Consider the following 25,787-nt stretch of genomic DNA (forward strand, 5'->3'; position numbering starts at 1 on the left):
CCCATTGCATGATATTGAATGAATTTGTAGGAACATAAATTCTGTGTCTCTGTGTAGCTCAAGCAGGCCATCATCTTAGCTCTTGGTCCCATGATGAGCCTCCTCCTGCATAAAGAAGAGTATCAAGATAAGGTGTTCGAACAGATCCCATGGCTCCTTGAGCAATATAAAGAGGACGTTAATGTTTTTCATGTCACCAAGGTGAGATACTTATTAAAATAACTATCAATGTGTGCGCATAGGTGAACTGCACTAGCTGTTACCAGTGGCGTTTCCTGGTCTACATAGTGACTTGTTAGATAATAGATAAACACACAAGTCTTGATTTTATAGACATGGTGACCCAGGTGACAAGTTTTGTAGGTAAAAGCCTCTCATGAAAAGTATCTTCTGTTTCCTGGAGATGCTAAGGAGGTAAGAAACAAAACACCTGCCCCTCCCCCCCATAAGATACTCCCTCCTTGTGATTTACTGGTACATCCTATCAACTCTGTGTCTCTCTTTTAGATTATAAATAAACTCCTCAGAGCAGGGGCTGCTGTGTGTTGTCTCTGGGCAGTATTAAGTAAACTGCCAGTAGCTGATAATTAATACTAAGAAGGCCTGAAGTGCATTGCTTTAGATTATATAACTAGATAGATATAAAATCACTGTCTATTTCATCTACCGTTGTGTACAGGGCTGTTGTAGCTGTGTTGGTTCAAGGATATTAGAGAGACAAGGTGGGTGAGATAATATAATTAAAGATATTATTTCACCCACCTTGTCTCTCTTATTTCATCTACCCTCAGTATCACATGACCAAGGTAACTCTTGCCTGCTGATAGTGAGAGGATGGAGTGAGGGCAGTTGGCTTCAGTAGTATGATTGAGCATGCTCAGTCTATGTGAGCTGGCTCAGTACAAGCCAAGCAGCAAATCCAGGGCCACAACCCTGCTGCCCTTCCCCCCTCCCCACTTCCCCCATGGTTTACTCCCAATCTATGTTGGCTTTCTGGTCCAGAATATGGGGTTGCTTTTGGGATTGGAATGCCCATGACTTTGAGGGAATCAATGCCTCATGGACTTGACTAAAAGTATCAGAAGACTACACAAGAGCCTAAATGTAGTAAAATATGTAGATTTCATCAGAGATATCCTGGAAGCTTCAAGCAGCAAAGAAGAAAAGTGTGTAGGTACAGGAAGGAGTTAGACTGTCATCTCATTATCAATAGCCTGGAAGAGAATATAAAATCATCATTGATAAAATTGGCAGATGAAATAAAAATTGGGGAGTGGTAAATAATGGAAAGGACAACTCACGGATTCAGAGTGATATAGATCATTTGGTAAACTGGGTGCTAACAATAAATGTGCATTTAAATATGGCTGAATGTAAATAGATGGATCTAGGAACAAAACAATGTAGGTGATACATACATGTTGAGGGATGCTTCCTGAGAATCAGTAACTCTGAAAAATATTTTGGGAAACTTGGTGAATACTCAGCTGAACATGACCTACAAATGCGATGCTGTGGCCAAAAAAGCTGAAGTGATACTGGGATGCATACATGGGGAAATCTCAAGGAGGAATACAGTGGGAAATGCAAAGTTCATTTCCACACTAGAACTGACCAACAGATATTGGTAGATACCCCTGATACCGGCTTCCTGTGAGAAGAGTGCCTTCCACACCCTGCTTGGCTTATAGCAATTCAGCAGGATGCCATTTGGGCTGCACAGAGCCTCAGCCACTTTTCAGCAGCTCATGAACCAAATATTGCAAACATATATGCAATATACAGCTGTGTGCATTAAGAATATTGTCATCCACAGCACCAGCTGGGGGGAACACCTCTGACATCTTAGCAAGGTATTGTAAGCCCCAATAGATGCAGGACTCACTGTGAATCCAGCCAAGTGCCATCTTAGTGAACACAGTAGGAAGGGGAAAACTATAGCTCCTTGATAAATAAGGTCTAATGCTTGTGTGACTGCCCCACCTCCATGACAAAGAAACAGGTGCCACAATACTTCAGACACAGTGGCTGCTTAGTACCCAACTTCATCACACTGGCCACCCTATTATTGGACCTGATGAAGAACACCCAATCACAGAAAGTCCAGTAATCAGAAGACTGTGAGGAAGCCTTCCAGGCCCTGTGAAAGCAGCTGAACCAAGAGCTGGTCCTATCCCATCCAACTTCACAAAGCCTTTTATCCTTCAAATGGAGGTCTCGGAGGTAGGACCAGGAGTGGTACTATCTCAAGAAGTAGGTGGGAAGGAGCATCAGATCCTTTATCTCAGCTGCAAGCGGTTCTCCTGAGAGACCTGCTGCCCTACGATAGCAAGGAACGCCCTGGCCATCACGTGGGTGATCTACACCCTGGGGGTATGTCTACACTACAAAGTTAATTCGAACTAACAGACGTTAGTTCGAATTAACTTTGATAGGCGCTACACTAGCGCTCCGCTAGTTCGAACTTAACTCGAACTAGCGAAGCACTTAGTTCGAACTAGGTAAACCTCATTGTACGAGGACTAAGCCTAGTTCGAACTTACTAGTTCAAATTAAGGGGTGTGTAGCCCCTTAATTCGCACTAGTGGGAGGCTAGCCCTCCCCAGCTTTCCCTGGTGGCCACTCTGGCCAACACCAGGGAAACTCTATTGCCCTCCTCCCGGCCCCGGAACCCTTAAAGGGGCACGGGCTGGCTACGGTGCCCGTGCCAGGTGCAAGCCTGCCAGCACCCAGCTAGCAGACCCTGCACCTGGCACGGCTCGAGCCAGCCACCCGCTGCCACCCAGCCCTCCCCCTCTTCCCGGGACCAGGCTGGCGGCTCTCGGGAGTCTGCCCAGGACCGCAAGAGGCGGGCACGAGCCTGGTCTAGTGCAGACATCGTGGACCTCGTCCACGACCTCCGCACTAGGCACAGGAAAGTGGCCGTCTAGGGCACGAGAGCTGCCAGCCTGGCCACCCAGGAGCAGGTGTGCATGAAAATCAAGGGGGTCCACTGAGACCCCCGACCCTGAGCCCTGAGCTTACTGGGTCATACCAAAGGTCCATCTAGCCCAGTAGCCTGTCTGCCGACAGTGGCCAACCCCAGCTACCCCGGAGGGGATGGACCGAAGACAGTGACCAAGCCATTTGTCTCGTGCCATCCCTCTCCAGCCTTCCACAAACTTTGGACAGGGACACCACTCCTACCCCCTGGCTAATAGCACTCCATGGACCCAACCTCCATCACTTTATCTCACTTCTCTTTAAACTCTGTTCTAGTTCTAGCCGTCACAGCCTCCTGCAGCAAGGAGTTCCACAGGTTGACTCTTTGCTTTGTGAAGAGCAACTTTCTGTTACTAGTTTGAAGCCTGCTACCCATTCCTTTCCTTTGGTGTCCTCTAGTCCTTCTATTATGGGAACTAATGGAGAACTTTTCTTGATGCACCCTCTCCACCCCACTCATGCTTTTATGGACCTCTATCCTATCGCCCCTCAGTCTCCTCTTTTCTAAGCTGAGAAGTCCCAGTCTCTTTAGCCTCTCTTCATATGGGACCTGTTCCAAACATCTGATCATTGTAGTTGCCCTCCCCTCTCCCACCCTCTCTCTTCCCCTCTCCCACCTCCTTTTCCCAGGCTCCCCCAGTTTTGTTCAATAAAGAGAGATTCTATTTTTGACCACACGTTTTCTTTATTTTGTACATCAGGAAGGGGGGCTAGGGAAGGGTAAGCGGAAGGAGGTGAGGAAGGAATGGGGTACTAACCCCCGATGGGGAGGACTGGGCTGGCTCTGCGGGCTTCTGGGGGTGGAAGCTCTCCTGCAGCCCCCCAATTGCTCCCTCTCCCCAGATGGCAGCCTGCGGCAAGTGCAGCTGGTCTGATGGCCAAGTGCTGTGATGTGCCCAGTGTGGGCACTAAGGGCACTCCAAGACAGGACTGCTTTGCAAGCGGGGCACCCCTGAGAACTGTCTGTCCGGGGTGGGGGTCGGGTCCCTTTAAGCACAGCCCTCGGCTAGCCTGAGGCAGCATCTCCACGCTCTAAGTCCTCCTCTGATGCCCTGCCGGCACTGCTTCCGGCCATCCTTAACCCCGGTTCAGGGTCCCCTTAATGTGGACATGGTAGTTCGAATTAGCAAAACGCTAATTAGAACTAGTTTTTTAGTCTGGATGCGTTAGTTCGAATTAGCTTAGTTCGAATTAACTAAGTTAGTTCGAATTAGCGCTGTAGTGTAGACATACCCTGAGATATTCTGTACTGGGGAAGCCCTTTCAACTGGTCACCAACCATGCACCCCTCAGATGGATTAATAACATGAAGGACACCAGTGCCTGAATCATGAGGTAGTACTTCCCGCTCCAACCCTATGACTTCTGTATGTTACACTGGGCCAGGGAAGGCTCATGCAAACACAGACTTCTCCCAAGTGGAAGGAGACGATGAAGAGGAAGGTCCACCAATGGACACTCTCTTAAGGGGGAGTGTTTGTGACAGAGGATACCCACCATGCATGGTTCAGCGGGGGCTAATCATGATCTGTGGGCTATGCCCCTTCATACTTGCTGGGAATGCTCCAACTGGAACCAGGATATAAAAGGGAGCAGCTCAGTTCTGTCTAGGCTGACAGCTGAAGGGAGCAGAGGTGCTTTGCAGGCTTTTGTGGAGGGACTGCCAGTGCCCTAGGATGCAGAAACCAGCCAGCCTGTGGTTCCAGTTGACCCCCCCACAACCATCCAATGCCACAGATGGAGGCGAGACCACGGAGTTACTGAGATGACCTGCTGCAGAAGAATGGTGGGAAGTAATCTATGTGAACTAAGCATTATTGAGTTGAGGTATTAGGCTTTGACTCTGCATGTTTTGGAAGAAACCCCATTGAGCTGCAAGACAAGGCCCTGGGCTGGGACCCTGTGGAGTAGGTAGAGCCTGGTGGAGAAGGGCTGGCCACTAGGCAACACTGGTTTGCCGCAAAGGGTGGTTGAGCACTAGGTTGCACGGTCGTACCTAGAAGGGCTTGGGTCATTGAGCTGAAGAGCCTCATTAAAGGGCTGCTGCACTGACCCTGACTATTAGGCAATGCTGCTCTAAGAACCAGGCCTGCTATGGTGGTTGGGGAGACTAGGCCACTTGGGCTGCCTTAGTTCTTTAACTCCTCCACAACCTGATACCATCCAAACAGGGTGGACCTACCCTGTGACAGGTGACTTAATTACAGTCTATAATATCTGCATGGGGAAATATATGTAATGACCTAGCAGAGAAAGGCATGACATGATCCAGTGGCTACAAACTGAAACAGGATACATTCAGATGGGAAATAAGGTCTACCTTTTCAGTGGTGGGATATTAGCCATTCAAACCATTCACCAAGAGTCAAGGTGATTATTTTAAAATCAAGATTGGATTTTTTTCTGAAAGTTCTGCTTTAGGAATTATTTTGGCAATTTCTAAGGCCTGTGTCATACAGAAGGCCTGACTAGTTGATGACAATCATCCCTTTTGGCCTTGGAATCTATGTATTCCATGAACCTGCTTCAGTCATTGCATATTGCTCCTTTGTATGCCCACCTTCTAACTTTCACCCTCTGTTGTAGAGTCTGAGGCAGCTCTTGGAAGTCTCCGGTGAATATAAGATCCTTCTACCTAAAGGGAAATTTCAAGCCATCTGCAGTGCTCTGCACGACCGGGTGAGGGGAACTTGTTCTTGTATCACTTGAGCTTAAGCTCAGCAGATCTGAAGCATATTAACAATAAACATCTTTTGAATGCTAGTGAAGAGCCCGGAGACCTTCTTATGCCTTATTAGTTTCTGCTGGCTTAAGAATAAGCAGATAGTGGTCTCATTTTATTAGCTAAAATCCAGCTCAGTTTGTAAAGCAATTTTAGCATAAGCCAGTTATTAGAGGGAGTTAGAGTTATATAGTAAAAACTGATCCCATCCAAATGGGGAGGACCTATCCTGTGACAGGGTGACTTAATTGCAGTCTATAATATCTATGTGGGGAAACATATGTAATAATCTAGCAGAGAAAGGCATAACGTGAGCCAATAACTAGAAAATGAAGCTGGACAAATTCAGACTGCAAATAAGGCCTACATTTTTATGGTGGAATAATTAACCATTTGAACCAGTTACCAAGGGTCAAGTCTTGATTCAATTAGCTCTGCTGCTAAAAACACTTTGAAAGCAGGAACTTCTGTTATCCAGTGTATCGGTCATTGTTTCTGATTCTTGTTGTGCAGTCAGTACCATTTATTTTGGGTTCAGAGCTCTATTTGGAAAGGTAGGAAGTGAGTGCTTAGAAATTAATTGAGCATCTTCTTTTCAGTTGCTTGTTCTGATTAGTTTTCCTTTGATCACTTCTCTTCTTCCCACAGATCTGTTCTCCAACTCAGCAGCTCATCATGGAAAATCAAATGGAGCTGTGCTATTGTATCCTACTGCTAGGTAGGGGAAGAGACTCCAAATTACACAGTAGTTTCCTTGTAACTTCCTTCTTTTGTAGGTGTAGTAAGAATGAGCTTTCAGTTGTTAGTGAGGATGTGATTTCTTCCTTTGCAGCCCGTTCTTCTCCTGATGACCTCATAGCATTTCTGCACTCGCAGCTGAAGATTGAGAATGAGACTGTTCGTGTGGCATCCCTGAATCTGCTCACAGCTATTATTGGTGCTGACTGTAAGTAACACAGGAGTAACTGTGACTGCTGCGATCATCGCCATCGTGCTGGGGGTTGAGTTGGGGACATCCAGAGCTAAAAGCATGAGCTGCTATAGGTTGATCTAAAGAACCAAGGCTTTGCAGGCATGGTAGGGCTATAACATACTCATGATCTCTGCAAATGGGGCACAGGGGCGGATATAGGGCAGGGCGAGCGGGGTGGCCGCCCCGGGTCCCGCGCTTCAAAAAGCCCCGCGCACGCGCCGTGGTGCCACCGCACATGCGCATGGCGTCACTGTGCATGCGCCGTGTCAAGGGGGGGGGGACCGTGGAATTATGCTGCCCGGAGCCCCGCAAAACGGTCATCTGCTCCTGCTGTAACACATGGAGTCATATAGTCATAGATTATTAGAACTGGAAGGGACCTTGAGAGGTCATCAAGTCCAGTCCCCTGCCCTCATGGCAGGACCAAGCACTGTCTAGATCATCCCTGATAGGTGTCTATCCAATCTGCTCTTAAATATCTCCAGTGGTGGAGATTCCACAACTTCCCTGGGCAATTTTTCACAGTGTTTAACCAACCTAACAGTTGGGACGTTTTTCCTAATGTCCAACCTAAACCTCCCTTGCTGCAATTTAAGCCCATTGTTTCTTGTCCTATCATCAGAGGCCAAAGAGAACAATTTTTCTCCCTTCTCCTTGCGACACCCTTTTAGATGCATGCTCACCAGAGGGTTGGAAATTCACTAAAGGGACCCAGTGCTGCTCTAAGTTACTCCCATGTGGTCACACAGAAATCAACAGGGTTAATTAAGTGCTGAATGTAGCCTAAGATATTTTCAAGGTTCAAATACAAATGTAATCTTGTGGCGGATGCATGTTAATAATAATGAGATAAAAACAAAATAGTACTCCTGACTGAATAAGTATTAGACACTCTAGAATAGATTCCAAATTCTGCTATACTGGTGGTAAACACAGACTAACTTCACTAACCTCCATTTGTCTAACTCTCTTACAATATTTCCATCAGGATAGTATGATGGTGCTATTTACAGAAGTGGAAATACTTCAGACTTAGACTGGTATAACTGAGATCAGAGTCTGGTCCTATATTTCCCCCGCTGATTCTGTATATGAGTGAAGCTTGATAGTACTCTCAAATAGTGCCCAGGACACATTCTAATGTGGAGCATGAGTGTTTGGAACAAAGATATACTATACTGCCCACTTCTCCTTATCTTTCAGTGCCTGAGACAAGAGTTAGAAAGTTTCTGATTGTGAAGGCAGTGCAATCTGCTCTCAGTGATCAGAGTGCTAAGGTAAGATTGTGTGTGGAATAGTGGTATTGCTGTTAATATCTGGGAAGTATTTCACTCAGTGGAGAGTCTGGCAATGAGACACATTTTTAGGCTGAGATTATTAATAGGGTTTCAATTAATCACAGTTAACTAAAAATTAATGCGATTAAAAATGGAAATTTATTAAATATTTTTGTGGTTTTTTACATTTTCAAATATATTGATTTCAATTACAACACAATGACAAGTGTGTACTATGCACTTTATATTATTTTTATAACAAACATTTGCATTGTAAAAATGACAAAAGAAATAATATTTTTCAATTCATCTCATAGAAGTGATGTAGAGCAATCTCTTTAGCGTGAAAATGCAACTTACAAATGTAGATATTTTTTGTTAACTGTAACGAAACAATGTAAAACTTTAGAGTCTACAAGTCCATTCAGACCTACTTCTTGTTCAGCCAGACACTAAGACAAACAAGTTTGTTTACATTTATAGGAGAAAATGCTGCCTTTTTCCTAATTACAGTGTCACCTGAAAGTGAAAACTGGCATTTGCATGGTACTTCTGTAGCCAGTGTTGCAAGGAATTTACATAACAGATGTGTTAATCATTTGTACTTCAGCCACCATTCCAAAGAGATAAAAACAAAAGCAAAAGGACTCTCATATCCTGTCTCATATTGCATGCAGAAGGGATAATAATAACTCGTGCATAATCTCTACCCTTGCAGGTGAGGATGGCAGCTCTCCATTTTGTCCTGAAGCTGCTCAGTTCAGGAAGTGTGGAGAATTGTGCAGCAGGGGATATGGTTGCATACGTTTTCAGAGAGTTCGATGTGTCCACCAGAAATCTGGTAAGGAGAGTTCTTAACACTTAGGACTCAGTTCTGCCATTCTGGCATGCTGATTGTTCCCCTTGACTTCAGTGGGAGCTTTGGATGCTCAAGGATGCAGCTGGACTGAAGGATTAGAGCTAGAATCTGATCAGTGATATTCGTGTAAAGCCAGGGTAATGCCCCTGACTTCAGTGGCATTATTTTGGATTTACACAAGTGTAACAGAGACCAGAATCTGATTCTGGATATTTACATCTGACAGTGCGACCTACATTCCTTAGACCTCGGGCAAGTCAGTGAAAATTCTGACAACACAATCTTTCAGTGAAATGCTCTTGTATAAGGAAGCACATCTTTTTTATAAATAGACTCTCCAAAGAACACAATGGTGCCCAATCCTGTGGCTGCTGAAGCATACATCAACTATTAGCAAAACACTGAAGTTATGCAGCCTACATCAAGATGTCTAGAACCTGGAAAAGTTTGCTGCACACTTCATACTCTGTTCTATGTGTACTAGTTCAAAATCTTTTCAATGGGTATTTCCAGCTATGGGCAGAGTCATGGACTCCAGACACAGAGTTCCATGATGGGATCCATGATATACATTAACTTTACAGTAAGTTGTTGAGGATCTTAGCTCTGCCTGGCCCTTTAGCTACGAAGTGGGAGCTTATGGCAGTACTCACCAACTGCCTCTTTTTCATCCTACTCATCTCAAAGAAAGTAGGAGGCAACTCTTTCTCATCAGGCCACATTTGCTCTTATTTAAACTGAAATCAGTAGAGCTAATCAATATTTAGTTTGGTGTAAGGAAGAACAGAATTTAGCCTATAGATAGACTCACATTCACTATGCACAGAATGATCAAGCTGCTTGGGGCATCAGAACAAACAGAATGGCTCCCTCTAGGTTCTGCATATTTATTTCCACTGGGCAGAGTCTGAGTGGCTCTCCTCAGAGATAAAAAGAAGAAATGTTCTTTTTTGAAAATTTTTCAAAAAATGAATACTGTTCAGGGAACTCTTTTATAGAATCATAGAACGATAGGGCTTGAAGAGAATTCAGGAAGTCATCGAGTCCAACCCCCTGCTAAAAGCAGAACCAATTCCAACTAAATCATCTCAGCCAGGGCTTTGTCAAGCTGGGACTGAAAAACCTCTAGGGATGGAGATCTCACCACCTCCCTCAGTAACCCATTCCAGTGCTTTACCACCCTCCTCGTGAAATCGTTTTTCCTAAGATCCACCCCCCCACACACAACTTGAGACCACTGCTTCTTGTTCTGTCATCTGTCACTACTGAGAACAGCCTCTCTCCATCTTCTTTGTGTCCCCTTGTGCTGGGGTTTTCCTAAGCCTGGGTTCTGACCCACCAGTTAGGTGTTTCTGTTATTCTCTTCCCTTAAGAATCTCCATCATTCGAGGTTTTTAATGCCAGGCTTGGCAAAGCCATGGCTGGAATAATTTAGTTGGGGCTGGCCCTGCTTTGAGCAGGGGGTTGGACTACATGACCTCCTGAGGTCCCTTCCATCCTTAATCCATGATTTTATGATTTGTGCACTCCTAATGCAATGGAAAAGCTCTCATAGGTCAATATTCAGAAAGGCTTTGTAAGAAATAGACACTGATTCTACAGCCAGTGTTTTCCCACTAGCTAGTAAATTCTATGTATCTATCTCATAGCAGGGGACAAAACTTCCCTCCCAGGATGTTCAGGAAGAAAGCACTATCCAAACTATGTGCATTCACATCCTGCAAGGCCTGGACGTATCAATCACTGGAATGACCCAAGTAAGTGACATGTTGCTACTGCTTCGTGAAATAAAGACATTCTTCCGTATATCTACTGTACCTCTCCATAAGGAAGCTTCTTGCCAGTCAGGATAATGGAGGTACAGCATGTCAAGTTCATGTCAGAGATGATGGGACCTCTGTATCATGGAGGAAGCGATTCACAGTACAGACAAGATAAAAAGGAACTTCACTGGAAGGAACCATAATGCAGTGGTCTTCTGTTAATTACCACGATTGCCTGAGTGCAACGTCTCCTTAGATTCCCCATGAATACCTTGGAAATGTAGACTTGGTGATCCTGTATTTAAACAGTTATTGGGGCCGTGATTGTGCCTTCTGTATGTCTGAAAAGTGCAGGATGAATTTATGGTGCTGTCTAAGTAGCTTTATAATGCAGGGAAAGATGATTCATCTCCAGATGAAAACCAGATTGCTAATGCTCACCAAACAAGGCAGCGTACTTAAAATGTAGAGAGAGGGATCACTGGGACAGGTAGAGTGAGATGATGGCGGAGGGGAGGAGAAAGTGAGATCGAGATAAGGTAATGAGATAGGGAAGGGTCAGTGATGACTAAAAGGAGAAGGTGCATGACAGAAGGATTCAGCCAGTAGGAGGTGGGGGAATGAAAATAGCCAAGTGTTGAACTGTCTTGCTCTTCTGTGCAGGTGTTATGGCCAAGGCTTCTAATGTATGTGGTGCCAACTCAGTACACTGGCACTTTGAAGCCTCTCTGCAGATGCCTCCAGGAAATGGCTGAGAAAAAGATGCAAGAAGGAGGAGAAGCTGCTTGCCTGGACTACAGTGGACAAGGTTTATAACAGAAACTCTTTCATTTATTCTCACCAGCCACTATGAAATGACCAGATTCAGCCTGTTCCAATTCTCTCATCTTCAGTCAAGAGACTAAAAGGAATGCAGGATGGTCTTGGGATTAAAACATGGCAATGGGAGGGAGCTAGAATTTGGGGGTTCTGGTTCCAGATCACCACCAAAATTCTGATATAACATTGGGGAAATCACTTGCTCTCTCTCAGCTTTCCCACTTGTGAAATTGAGGACTAATTAACGCCAGTTTCTTAGAGGTGCTATGAGGAGGAATTAACTCATGTTTGTAAAACACTTTTGAGATGCTCTGCCTGAAAACTCTATGGAAATGCAAATATTATCAGCTGCATGCAACATTGGTGGGCATATTGGAAATGGCTAGGTGAACAACATCAGCGGGATTCTCCAAAGTCTGGCATAATTAAGGATCTTCTATTTCTTTTCCCAGGGAAACTCCCTACACCTCAGGGATTGCTGGCACGACTCCTGGTAAGTAGACCATGGAGAACAGGTTTTCTGAGAAATGTGAAGTGGAACAGTTAAGTATAAAAATCAGTTTTCCAGCTAAATGCTTTAGGCTGAAGAATGTGTATGATTGGGTCTCTCTCCACCCTCCCCGATCAGACAGAGACACACTGTTCTACACCCTCATGCTAGTTAGAATACTTTCTTCTTTAGGAAGTCACTGCAGTAGAAGCAGCAGCTCTACAGTGTGTAGTCTCCACAGTGAGAGAATCTGAAATATTTCCTCCTTCAGGAACAAGCTGGTATCTTCCTGCAGAACTTAGCCTGTGCTTTCTCCCTCATTGACAGGTTGTAGCCTCATCTCCTTATGAGAGAGAAGGACAAGGATATTCTGTCTTGCAGCTGCTAAAAGCCTTGCACCAAAATATCCATGCAGCAGTGGGTGAGATGTGGGGAGTAAAGATTCCAGCTCTGCTGCAGCACCTTGAAGGTAAAGTGCTAGTTGGGAGTGACGTGGTCCATGGAGGATAGAAGAGAAAGCAGAAAATGCAGATTCCTATTGACATGTGTGGTGCCATCCATGTTGCAGTCCGTGGGAATAGTGTGGAATTGAAACTGGGGTTCTAGACACCTCACTTTTTCTACAATTGTGAACCAGTGAGCTAACTCCAGTGTCAAACCGGGGGCCAACCACTTAGGATGGAATCAGGCCAGTAAGGTTTCAGTTGAATGACCATTTTACAGCAGAATCTCCCTGCTCTTAGCTAGGTGGTTATTTAGGAAGGTCAATACACATGAAACTGGAGGTTTGCGAAACTCTTATGCACTGTTTTTGTGGTCACAAGTACAGTCTGATTTTTGCAAACTGAATTTTTCTGAAAAATTAAACCGTAGGGCTACGTCTAGACTGGCATGATTTTCCGCAAATGCTTTTAATGGAAACGTTTTTCCATTAAAAGCATTTGCGGAAAAGAGCGTCTAGATTGGCACAGATGCTTTTCTGCAAAAGCACTTTTTGCAGAAAAGCGTCCGTGCCAATCCAGACGCGGTTTTGCGCAGGAAAGCCCCGATCGCCATTTTTGTGATCGGGGCTTCTTTGCGCAAAACAATACCGCATTGTCTACATTGGCCCTCTTGTGCAAAAGCATTTGCGCAAGAGGGCTTTTGCCTGAATGGGAGCAGCATAGCATTTCCACAAGAACACTGACAATCTTACATGAGATCATCAGTGTTCTTGCGGAAATTCAAGCGGCCAGTGTAGACAGCTGGCAAGTTTTTCCGCAAGAGCAGATGATTTTGCAGAAAAACTTGCCAGTCTAGACGCAGCCTATGTTTCTTGTCAAGATTAGTTCAATTTAAAAACCCACAGTTTTTCTTTCTGTAAGGAAACTTAATCCATATATTAGCGATAGAATCCATGCCTGTCACAACAAAGCTATGTTGACCAAGTGGGTGCCCTACGTATAATGTGTAATCTAGGTATTGTAGGCCTGATGTCTTTCACCAATTTTACAGTCGTATGAAACTATTGACATCAGTGGGAAAAAACTTAGCGTTGGTTGTGTCTATACTACAGGGTTATGTCAATATACAAAGCTAGGACAATATAGTCTCTGTACTATGTAACTGTGAGCCAGCAAGCTAAGTTGCACAACTTCAGTTATGTGAATAATGTATCTGAAATCGATACACTTAGATCTACTTACCAGATGCTTTCCTGTCAACTCTACCTACTGTCCTCATTCTGGTGGAATTCTGGAATTGACAGGAGAGTACTTGGTGGTCAATTTATCGTATATATACTGGAGGCAATAAATTGACCCTTTCTGGATCAATCGCTGCCTATTGATCCAGTGGTTAGTGTAGGTATACCCTAAGTGACGCACAATCCCAATGTGTTTCTGATATATATTGGACCCTACAATTTTCAAGTGGGCTTGCTATTAAAAAAAAAAGAGCTGTATCTTCCCTTGCTGCTGTTTCTGTACAGAGTCCACAGCACTATGTTCTACAGACATTAAAGAAGGGTAAGTTAGAGCTGGCTGTTCAGAAACAGGGCCAGATTCTTAGTCGATGTAAATCAGTATAATTCCACTGACTTCAGTAAAGCTACACCAGTTTAGGATCAAGTCAGAATCTTGTATTATGCAGGAAAAATGTGCATGCATAGTTAGTCCAGTTTTCTGATGTTCTAAATAGGAATGTAAGTAACTAGTTGACTATCTGATAAGCAAAAGCTTATCGGATAGATGACTAGTTCCTTGACCAGTTGCTTCCCCCCCTCTTGCTGCCTCTAGCAGCGACAGCAAGTGGGGGGAGCAGGAGCCAGTGCTGGGGAGAGCCGGCTTAAAAGCTGGTTTCCCCCAAGCACCATCTCCGCAGGAGACAGGGTAGTAGCGGGTACTGGATGCGAGCCGGAAATCAGCTTATTCCTGACTTGTGCTCCATCCCAGATGCTGCGACTCTGCTTTTTAAATGTATTAAGAGCCTGCCATCTCTTAATACATTAAAAAATCAGAAGCTCAGCAGGGGAGAGCTAGCGTGAGCCAGCAGTCAGGTATCCCGGCTCGCGCTTCAGCCTTTTATATGTATTAAGAGCCTGTCAGCTGTTAATACACTTTAAAGGTAGAGCCGCAGCAGGGTTACCTGCCGGGACTGAGAGCTAACCCTGCTGCGGCTCCCCCGCTTATTGACTAATCAACTAGTCGATGGAAAATTCATCAACTAGTCGATTAGTCAATTAAACTATATTTAATGTCCCTAGTGCTAAATAGTTTGTTGAGACGCCAAGTGCCCTCAGCTCCCATTAAAGACAAAAGCAATTAGGAGCAGGGCTGTCAGGGGTTGTGGGGCTTGGGGCACTCCCCAGGGGCGAGGCTTAGGGCAGCCCACCAGCCCCAGGCTCCACCTTGCCTCTGCTTCACCTTTTCTCCAAACTCTGCCCCTGTTTTGTCCTACCCTATCCCTTCCTGCCCCTGCTCTGCCCTGCTGCTGAAGCCCCCTCTTCTGAGCTGAGGGATTACTGGGGGGTCCTGGTGCAGGATGGCAGTAGGATGGGCTCCTGCCTTCGCAATCACCAAAGCAACAGGAGTGACAATGGCTCGGCAGCCCGCTTTGCTGCGCCTTGCCCCACAGCCCTCTCCCAGCATCGCCGTGGCCATGGGAAGCGCATTGCCTTGGAACCAGGGCACTTTGCTTCCTACTGCCACAGATACAATGCACACAGCAGGCTGGGAGAGGGCAGTGTGGCAGGGTGGGGCAGGGCAGTGCAGGCTGCTGGGTCTCTCTTGGACCCATCCATAGGACAACTGAGGTGGCCACCATGGTCTCTCCCAAAGTAGGAGCTGGGGTGGCAACCCCAAAGTATCCTATGGAGTGTCCAGCATCTCGCTCCTCGTGGGTTGACTGACTCTGAATAAAAATGTATAACGTGATACTTTTTCTTAGCCCAGTAGAGAACTTTGGCATCGGTCCCTTTTATCATTGAAATCCCAGGTATGTTACATTGGCATAGGTCCCTTTTATCATTGAAAGCTCAGATAGTTTTAAGAAGATTGACTGCAGAGGGTATATTGGGGACAGCTATTCTTGCTGTTGTAAATTACACTGTTGTTTTGCCTCCTGCTTTGTAGGAAACACAGAGAATTCTCTGAACCACGAACAGTGGGAGCACATGCTGCTTCAGGTACAGGATGACTTTCAGGTGTATTAGTATACATCCCTGCGCCCAAATGTATCAGCTGGGAAAGAATTAATTATAAATTATTCATTATTAGCAGAGTGGGACAAATCATTTTATTTGCAATGTTTGTTTAATGAAATATGGGGTTTTTTTTCAAAAACATTTTCACGGAAACTTTTTATTTTGTGTTATCTTTCGACCAAAAACAAAACAACCCCAACCCAAACAGAAAATATTTAGTTTTTTTTAAACAGATGGGGTTTTTTTCCAGTTGTTTTCCTGTTTATTTCTTTTTTTAATCCTCTTTTCAATCAGAAAATGGAAGAGGGAAAAAAGGGATGGTGATGAGGGGTAAGAAAAGGAGAAAACAAAGAACTGAAAAATGGTTTTAGTTTTTCACGTGGGCTACGTCTACACTGGCCCCTTTTCTGGAAGGGGCATGTAAATTTCAGCAGTCGTCGTAGGGAAATCCGCGGGGGATTTAAATATCCCCCGCGGCATTTAAATAAAAATGTCCGCCGCTTTTTTCCGGCTTTTAAATAAGCCGGAAAAGAGCGTCTAGACTGGCCCCGATCCTCCGGAAAAAGTGCCCTTTTCCGGAGGCTCTTATTCTTACTTCAAAGTTATTTAAATGCCGCGGGGGATATTTAAATCCCCCGCAGATTTCCCTACGACGACTGCTGAAATTTACATGCCCCTTCCGGAAAAGGGGCCAGTGTAGACGTAGCCTTTTTGTTTGTGGCATTGAAAATCAAGAAAACAAACAAACAAAAAATTCCTCCTGTTTTGCGAAACAGACTTACCATTTTTCAGACTGCTATAATTATAAATAGCTTCATAGTACCACTGGGGATGACACAGAACTTAACCTGAAAACCAGCATGCTAATGATGGTAGTGCATCACTGGGGTACTCGTAAAGGAGTCTTTCTTACTTTTTTACATTCAAAGGAAAATCTATTATGTGTAAACCTAAAAAGCAGCAAAGACAAGACAAGGTTTGGTGACTTTCTCATGTATCTTTTTCTAGTTAGAGCTCTTTACAGTCTTGTGTAAATCGAGACAAGGAACATTTTTGTGGCAAGTGCTGAAAATGAAATGAAAGAACTTAGTGACAGATAAGCCTGAGAAGATCTGGGGAAATTCTGGATTACTCACCAGAATTTTCCATTCTTCTTCAAGTGCTTGCTCCTGTCCATTCCAATACGTGTGTGCATGTTCCATGCACACAATCACTAGGGCTGTGTCTAGACTGGCAAGTTTTTCCGCAAAATCATCTGCTTTTGCGGAAAAATTTGCCAGCTGTTTACACTGGCTGCTTGAATTTCCGCAAAAGCACTGACGATCTCATGTAAGATTGTCAGGTCTTTTGCGGAAATACTATGCTGCTCCCGTTCGGACAAAAGTCTTTTACCGAAAAACTTTTGCACAAAAGGGCCAGTGTAGACAGCAGAGATTTGTTTTCCGCAAAAAAGCCCCGATCGCGAAAATGGTGATTGGGGCTTTTTTGCAGAAAAGCGTGTTTAGATTGGCCACAGACACTTTTCCACAAAAAGTGCTTTTGCGGAAAAGCGTCCGTGCCAATCTAGACGCTCTTTTCCGAAAATGCTTTTAACGGAAAACTTTTCTGTTAAAAGCATTTCTGGAAAATCATGCCAATATAGACGTAGCTTTTTTTTTTTTTTTTTTACTAGCAGTACTGTTGGATCAGATTTGGAAACTTCTGGAGTGGCGCTTTCAGGGTGAGCAATGTATGTTGATCCCTCCTGAGCTGATCAGCCGTCCAGGTCCTTCCTACCGCCAGTGATGGTCTTTGGAGAATTTGATTTCATGTTTTGCAAGGCATCTCTTGCTGTAGTTGTTGTACGTTGTTCTGACTTAATTGTCATTTCAGTGTAATAATTAGCATTTTTAGTAGTCAATAGTAAATTTCCTTGGGGGGGTTCCCCCTTTTTGTTTTCCATTCTCCCCATTCATGGGGCATGTAGCAACCCTAGGGATTTAAGCATTGTGACTCCTGAGGCTAGACTAGGTCCAGAGAGGACTTGCATGCTGCTTGCTTCACGTGCTTAGGTGGAGGCCATCTGCTAAATAAGTGCATCATTTGCAAAGGCTTTAAGCCCAGAACAAAGGAAGAAAGAGACTGGCACTTGAAACTCCTGCTTATAGAGTCTCACTTCTACCTCCAGTTCTGGAGCTGGCATTGGATCAGATCACCACAGATTTCTGGATGCTGAGCACAGTAGAAGTGGGATATTCTGTCTAGTTCTTTACCCGCCTACCCTCCCACCCACCTGTCACATCCCTCTTCAGGGACTCTTTAACAATTAACTCTTTGTAGAGGAGGTGCAATCGCTCCTTACACTGGCGGCGATAGAGGGGGTTCCTCAGGAGTTCAGGGGCAGGAGTTTCTACTCCGGATATATCCTTATCCCCAAGGGCAACAGTGGGCTCAGGTCCATTCTGGACCTTCAAAACATCAACACATTCGTAAGAAGGTTCAAGTTTCATATGGCCTCTCTGGCCACCATTATCCCCTACCTAGACCCGGGGGACTGGAATGCCACCCTCGATTTGAAGGATACGTACTTCCATATTTCAATCATCTCCGCACACAGCAAATTCCTGAGATTTGTACTCAACAGCCCTGCATTACCAATTCATTCTGCTCCCATTCAGTCTCTCCATGACCCCACCTCTATTCACAAAGTGCATAGGAGTGCAGTGGCAGCCTTCCTGAACAAAAATTGGGTACAGATCTTCCCGTACTTGGATGACTGACTCATCAATGGCCAAGTTTAGAAACAGGCTCTCGATCCTGGGGTGTTGATGTAAGCCACTTCCAGTGACCTAGGTCTCATTCTGAATGTACCTAAGTCCACACTGGTCCCTCCCGATACAAGAGACAGAGTTCTAGATTCCACGTGGGCAAGAGTCTTCCTGCCCAAATCCTAGTTTCACACCATCATAGACCTCATTGGCAGCCTCCAGTGGTTCACCACCACTGCAGAAAGGAGCTACATGAGGCTTCTTGGGCACATGGAGGCCTGCAAATTTGTCCTATAGCATGCCACGCTGTGGCTTTGCCTTTTAAAGGCCTGGTTAGTGTACGAGCCCAACAAGGATTTGTTGCATAATTTGGTCACCCTTCTCACCTTAGTTCTAATCTAGAATATCTCAACTGGTGGCTTCAACCTCAGGGGTCTGTGAGGGAGTGCCCTTTGCCAAACCCAACTCTCTTTCTCTGGTCCTGGACGCATTGGATACAGGCTGCGGGGACATACCTGAGCAGCTCAGAACTAAGGGCCTGTGGTCACAGTCAGAACTACTGCTGCACATTGGTGTCAGAGGGCTCAGGGCAGTTCACCTCGCCTTCCTTCCCCAACTGCAGGGCAGGTGCGTCTCATTACTGACAGACAACACCACAGTGATGCCCTGCATAAACCAACAAGGCGGTGCTTGCTTCTCTCTTCTATGCCTGGAACCCTTTCACCTGTGGGACTTCGGTGTAGATCACCACATCTACCTGTTCGCCTCTTACCGTCAGGGATGCAAAACAACCTAGAAGACCATTTCAGCTGCTCAGTCAACACCCGTGAATGGTTCCTCAGGACAGATATTGTCCTTTCTGTCTTCCAAAGTTGGTGTTATCCCTAAATGGGCCTGGTTGCCACAAGGAGCAACAATAAGTGCATCCAGTTCTGTTCCTTCCAGACCCACAGTTGTGGATCGGTAGCAGATGCAATCAAGATATCGTGGTCCAGTCACCTGGTGTACATGTCTCTGCTCTTTCCTCTAGTACACAAGGTTCTCCTCAAGATCTGGCAGGACAAGGCGGAACTCATCCTCATAGCAGCAGTGTAGCTGCAGCAGCATAGGCTCAGCAGCATGGTGAACCAGTTTGTAGACAGACCGATAATCCTTCTGCTCCATATCCTGATTTCATCACCGAGGGCCATCACCAGTTACAGCACCCTCACCTGGGGCACCTCCATTTCATGGTGCAGAAACTCCATGGTTAAACCAGCTCGAGCTACAGTGCTCAGACTCCACTAGAAAGGTTCTGTTGGGCAGGAGGCAACCCTCCCCTTGGCAACATACCTAACAATCTGGAAGTGATTTTCAGTTTGGTCCCTCCAAAAGTACATCCCCCTACAAGAAACCTCCATCTCCCTTGTGCTTGACTACTTTTTATACCTAAAGTGCCAGGGACTGACACTGTCATCCATTAACGTCCACGTAGTGGTTATTTGCCTTCCATCCTGGGGCTGGGGAAAGATCTCTGTTCAGCAATGCTATGCTGGGATGTTTCCTTAAGGGTTTGGAGAGGCTGTATCCCCAGGTCAGACATCCCCATTTCACAGTGGGACCTTAACCTGGTCCTCTCTAGACTTATGGGACTGCTGTCTGAGCTCCTAGCAATCTGCCCTCTAGCTTGCCTCTCTTGGAAGGTGGTCTTTGTGGTGGCTATAACCTTGGCTAGTTGGGTCTCAGAGCTCCGGGCCTTTACCTATGAGTTTCCATACACTGTCATTTGTAAGGACAAAGTGCAGCTCTGTCCGCATCTGGTGTTCCTACCCAAGGTTGTCTCCCTCTTCCATCTAAACCAGGACATTTTCCTCTTGGTTTTCTTCCCAAAACGTCATGCCAACCATGTGTCAGACAGACCCTACCCTAGCCTTCTACACTGAATGCACAAAGCCATTTTGTAAATCACCACAGCTCTTTATTGTCATGGCTGAAGGAATGAAGGGACTTCTCATCTCATCCCAGTGTATTTCATTGTGGATATTTCCTGTTATTACTTTGCCAAAATTCCAGCGCCGTCAGCTCACTCCACCAGAGCACAGGCATCTTTGGCAGCATTCCTCCTACAGATTCCCATTGAGGATATTTGCAGGGCAGCAACGTGTTCCTCTATTTGCACCGTCATGTCACACCACACCATCACCCAACAGGTAAGGGGTGATGTGATGCTTCAATTAATTCTGGCTCCCTCCTCCATGGGAACTGCTTGGGTGTCATCTATCGGAGTAGACATGAGCAAGCCCTCGAAAAAGAAACAAACCAGTTACCTACCTTTTTGTAACTGCTGTTCGAGATGTGTGGTCATGTCCTTTCCAAATCCCACTCCTCCCCACTGTCAGAGTAGGCTGGCATGAAGGAACTGGATGGACGGTAGATCAGCACGGACCTATATATGTCTCCATGAAGGCTCTCTTGTGAGGTTTCCAATATAACCTGGCTGCTGTTCAAAATTTGGATCTCCTGCTGACTTCAATGGGAGTTGAGGGTATGACTTTGGAAACTGACAGAGGTTGCGGGGCGCATAGAATTACCAGGATCCTCTAGAGCTGATCTCTACATTTCAGTTCATCAAAGAGTATCATGTAAAGCCTCTGCTGGCCACACTGATCATCATAATCATTGCAAAATGTCTGGATGGATAATATATAAGGCCTTCTGGACAGGCCTTACAAGCTGCGTGTCTGCATGGCCACGCACAACAAATTTTAAGCCCACACACCTCGCCTGCAGAGCCACGCAGCAGCACTCACCTCTCACTGTCCTGCTGGATCGGAAGGTGAGCGGTGACAGAGGCAGTTTAGCAGGGCCGCATGATGGCAAGCAGGCTGCCCTGCCCCTGTTTGCTCCGGCTGGAGCCAGGGCATGGTGAGGCTTTCGCTGCTCCAGTTCCATCTGGAGTGGACAGGCCACCATGGCCCCGTTGGTGGGGCCAGGTGGCCAGGGGTAGCTGCTTGGACGGCCGGGGCTCGAGCCGTGTGGCCAGTGGTGGCTGCCAGCAGCGGCTGTTTGGGTGGCTTTGGCCGCCCTCCTAACTTTCCAGTAATAAGCTGAGGCAGGACCGATCACCTTCATCACAAACAAGTAACATCACAAATACCTCAGTCCTCTGCTATCCCTTCAGTGGAGTTTGGATACTGCAGTGGGATCTGGCAAGCATCTTGGGTTTAATTTCCTCATGTTGCGACGTATGGGCTCTGCTGAGCTACTCAAGTTTGGCTCCTGAATTGGCTTGTACTGGATACTTTGGGCACAGAAACCCAGTTTAGTCAGTTCTGTTGGGCCCTGAGGGATTGGCTTCTCTTGGTAGGGATCAAGAGTCCCTCAGGCTCTGTTCCTTCTTTCTGGTTTGATGGCTTTACAGGTCAAATTGAAGACATAAATTATGGTAACCAGCTGCCACTCACTCCTAAGACCAAAGTGAAGTGCCTTTCAGAATAGACTATGAATGATGTCCTCACTATATTACATGCTTTGTATGAGCAACACAATAACCAATGAATACATTTAAATATCATCACTGGGCATCCAACTTAATTCATGATTGACCCAAATAAGGCAATTCACGTGTAGCAGAGCTATTTTTTATGATTTTCTGAAAATACGTGCAGCTATCACCATGTCTCTTAGTTGCACTTGCTTCACATTTTAAAGAGTCTTCACAACTACAGCTCTCTGAAAAAACCTGAATTTTTAAAATTTCAACTGCTTTGGGGGTTTTAAGAGGTTTTTTTTTAAATTGTACAAATGTGCTTTTTCAAGTAGGTTAGAATGCACACTATTTTAAGTATCACCATAATGTTTTGCAAACTTTAAAAAGAACAGACATTTCTTTTCTGCACACTTTTTAAAAAGTTATGATTTGAAAGAATATGATGGCAGTCTCAACAAAGAAAAAGACTGCATATATATACAGTATATATATGTATGTTAATAACTGGTAGATGCCACAGCAGCGCACAAGACAAAACTCATTCCGTTTATGGATCGGAAATCTCAGGGTGTGTCTAGACTACAGGGTTTTTTCGAAAAAAGTGGCCTTTTTTTTGAAAAACTTCCTCTGCATATAGACTGCCACTGCATTCTTTTGAAATTAAATTGAAAGAATGCAGCAGTTTTTTCGACTGCGGTAAACCTCATTTTACAAGGAATAATGCCTTTTTTTGAAAAAAGGTGTTATTGAATGCAAATGGGGCTTTTTCGAAAAAAGGCTTTATTGAATGCAAATGGAGCTTTTTCGAAAGAGAGCATCCAGATTGCCTGGGTGCTCTCTTTCAAAAAAAACAGCTCGCTTTTTTGAAATAAGTGGTTGCAGTCTAGATGTTCTCTTTCGAAAGAGGCTTGCAGTCTAGACGTAGCCTTAGAGGGAATACTACTTCTGGATGTATACTGAAAATTTATGTTTTTGAGGTCTACGAGTTGAGGCTGGTCACCAGAAGGTGAAAAGCAACTTTGTCTGGCTGTATGTAGGCTGAGTAATTATTCACTGAGAAAATTCTAATTAAGTAATTGCAAAGTCTCCAGAGGAGACTCTATCCAAGAAAACCAAACAATAGGGGATACCTGTTTACTAGTGAGATGCTTGAAACTATTTTGGGAGGTCCAGAGGTATCCTGTACCAGTTATCCTTCATCTAGGGAATAAGCTGCCAGCTTGCTTGACTTAGGAGGATCACATTTGGTCTGGGTGCTTCAAGCTGGGAGAGCTATCCTTTGTGAGACAGAGGAATGTTTGGTTGTCTAAGTTTAACCTTTAGGAAGTGTGTGGTGATTTTACTTTTACGTAATCTTTGTTTACATTAATTCTGCTTGCTGCTTCTCAAATTTCCATTCTTTGTGAATGAAATTCTACTTATTTTCACTGTATATGCACCTAAGAGCGATGTGTTAAATGGATCAGTGATGCTGAGGTGAAAATAGTAAGGTGGTAAGTAGTAAACCTGTGAATTCTGGGAGTGTCCAGTGGAACAGGGGCTGGACCTTCTGGGAATATGTAGAGGGTGTGATGATTGAAGCATGCCTATTGCTTATCTGCAGGACAGCAAAGCTGGGTCCGGGTGAGAAGGGTGTGCTTGCATTTCCTGTGTCTGGCAGAGTCAGGAGCTGACACCTGGCAGGCATAGAGAATGCTTCCTCATGCTAAGGGCAGGTGGTAGTGAGATACCTCACAACCCTGCATACCCGCAGAAAGTGTTATGAAGAGTCTGTAGCACTTCAGAGAAGGTGCTTGGCTCTTTGTTAATGATGGCCCATTGATCAAAGTTCACTAGACCTATCCTCTGTCTGCTATAAAATCAATGGTCAGATCTCATTCTCCAATTTGCTGTGCATCTGAGTTTGGGGACTGAGCAGAATCATAAGGCAAAGGTTAAAGAACAACCAGCAGAGGAAGTCTGGGTTGTCAATGCTCATAGTTCTCAATAGGGAAATAATCTTCCTATGACACCTGAATATTGGAATGGTTACAACAGAGAACAAGGAAGGGAAAAAACTCTCAAGCCCCAACCAAAAATTCTTTCAATAAACCAGCTCTTGTTTTACACACAGTTCCTCAGAACATCTCTGGAGCAGATAAATGACAATGCCTGGAGCAGCCAGCTAAGCTTTGAGTTGAGCCAGCAGATGGCCAGCTATGCCAGCCCCTCCAAAGAGAAGGTTTGTTCTCTGTTAAGGTTTAGTTTCTAGTTAATTGCTCTTGGAATTCTTGTTGGAGGGCTGCATGAGACTTCTCTCTGCTTCATTGGGTTTTTTTTGTGTATAAAATTTGTGTTTGCTTGTTCCCTGCTCTTCCCCTCCTGGCATTTGCTTGGAGCAACTATTGGTACTGAATTGTTCCCTAACTGGGTGGCGGAAGATGATGGGATGTGTCTGCAGCAGGGGTGCTTGGTCTTGGCTCGGTTGTTTTTTCCTGTGTCAGTGTGTGTTGCTGGGTTGGTTCTATACTGACAAGCATGTGGTATTCTTGATATCTCAATGCTGGCCTCTTTCTTTCAGTCTTTCCTGTATAAGGCACTAGGAATTTGCTTGGCAGTTTGTCAGGACCTGGTCCATATTAAATCACAGATTCAGAAGTTTCTGAAGACAGCAGATTACATGGAAGCCCCTGATAGACTGGTAAGGACCCTGTCCCTCTCCCTACCTTATCATGTACCCTCTGAATGTCCCCTGGGCAACTCAGCTCTCAGTTGTCCTGGGACAGATGCCATTTTGCTTCATGTCCTCTTTGTTGCTATTTCACTCACCCTTTGCTCCCCCCTCCCATTGGCACTTTACACTACTTTGGGTGAAAGGAATTGACTTGTGGGGTCTATTGGGCACCTGGTCAGATTCACTAACCAATATTTTTCTTGAGTAACAGGGAGTCATTTCCATCCTTGCATTCTCTGCCGAGAGCCACTTGGACCTCATCTTGAACATACTTCAGGAGTTTGGGGCAGCAATGAACAAAGTTAAGATTTCTGGGTTTATTGGTCGCCTGAAGGTAAAGGAGCCAGGGGGTTCTCTCAAACTTCCTCTCCCTCTAAACTAGAGACAGTATCTCCTGCCCCCGGTAGAGTCTCATTGGTCAGCTAACACTGTCCCCCAATGGATGTGCTCTGTGTGATGCTTACATTTAAGTAGAGAGGAGCACAGTCTGGATCCGTGGTTCTCTCAACTGATTTTTAGCATCTGATGTTTCATGGCTTGAATGCCTCTCCTATGCACAGTGTGTAGGAACTATACCAGTTAATTATATGGAAAAGTGTTGAATGTATTTGTAGCTGTTTTTTAAATCCAGGTTAGTAGCTGTAAAGGAGGAGGTGTTGCAAGCAACATGTGACTAACCAACCTGCTCTCTGGACAACTGTTATGGACCCTGTGCTCTAGAGCAGTGGTTCTAAAACTTTCCACACTAATATACCCATTTTAGAAATCTGATTTGTCTAGTGTGCCCCAAGTTTCACCTCATTTTAAACCTTCTTTCTTAGAAAATCAGGCATAAAAATACAAAAAAGTGTCACAACACACTATTACTGAAAAATTGCTTAATTTCCCATTTTCATATGCCATACCAATTAAAATAAATTAATTTAAATATAAATATGTTTCTTACATTTCAATGTGCAGTATATAGAGCAGTGTAAATAGGTCATTGTGTGTATGAAATTTTAGTTTGTAACTTTGCTAGTGCTTTTTAGGTAGTCTGCTCTAAAACTAGGCAAATATCGAAATGATCTGATCTGTCCCCCTCGAAAACTTCTGCGTACCTTTGGTTGAGAACCATTTATCCAGAGGATAAAACAGCATATTAGGTCTCTTGGCCACCATTGCCAGATTTGCTGTTTACTCACTGTGCAGATTTAGGCATATCATTTAGCACCTAATTCTGTGCCTATCAGTGTCAATGACAAATCTCCCATTTATTTCACTGGGGTAGGGTCAAAACTTTGGGCTCTCT

General features: G+C 44.9%; 2 protein-coding genes across 5 annotated transcripts in view; both read left to right on the forward strand.

The window, feature by feature from the left end:
• Positions 1-76: 76 nt before the first annotated feature.
• Positions 77-6,781, forward strand: LOC142827165 (maestro heat-like repeat-containing protein family member 2B). The gene is made up of 4 exons (XM_075921218.1): positions 77-201; positions 5,569-5,661; positions 6,353-6,422; positions 6,537-6,781. The coding sequence occupies exons 1-4, from the start codon at positions 91-93 to the stop codon at positions 6,656-6,658; spliced, it is 396 nt and encodes a 131-aa protein (XP_075777333.1). The 5' UTR covers positions 77-90; the 3' UTR covers positions 6,659-6,781.
• A 5,436-nt stretch (positions 6,782-12,217) lies between these two features.
• The window catches only part of LOC142826575 (maestro heat-like repeat-containing protein family member 2B), a 45,244-nt gene continuing 31,674 nt past the window's right edge, over positions 12,218-25,787 (forward strand). For 3 of the 4 annotated variants that reach the window (XR_012900795.1, XR_012900794.1, XM_075919505.1), the window contains exons 1-3: positions 23,067-24,004; positions 24,344-24,463; positions 24,708-24,830. Coding sequence is in view for 2 of the 4 variants with exons in the window: in XM_075919505.1 (XP_075775620.1) it covers positions 23,789-24,004; positions 24,344-24,463; positions 24,708-24,830 (459 nt within the window). In the remaining 2 variants the exon portion in view is untranslated. Of the gene's footprint in view, positions 12,355-15,496; positions 15,550-23,066; positions 24,005-24,343; positions 24,464-24,707; positions 24,831-25,787 lie in introns of those variants that run through there. The other variant, XM_075919506.1, reaches the window with a different exon arrangement.

This window comes from Pelodiscus sinensis, chromosome 1 (genome assembly GCF_049634645.1).
Source record: "Pelodiscus sinensis isolate JC-2024 chromosome 1, ASM4963464v1, whole genome shotgun sequence".
Classification (NCBI taxonomy): domain Eukaryota; kingdom Metazoa; phylum Chordata; order Testudines; family Trionychidae; genus Pelodiscus; species Pelodiscus sinensis.

What these genes read in the sequence shown, in the direction of transcription:
- LOC142827165 (XM_075921218.1), top strand. Translation starts at nt 91, where the DNA reads ATGATGAGCCTCCTCCTGCATAAAGAAGAGTATCAAGATAAGGTGTTC. An exon ending in ATGTTTTTCATGTCACCAAG is followed by an intron (nt 202 to 5,568) that starts GTGAGATACTTA and finishes CCTCTGTTGTAG; the next exon opens with AGTCTGAGGCAGCTCTTGGA. An exon ending in CTATTGTATCCTACTGCTAG is followed by an intron (nt 6,423 to 6,536) that starts GTAGGGGAAGAG and finishes CTTCCTTTGCAG; the next exon opens with CCCGTTCTTCTCCTGATGAC.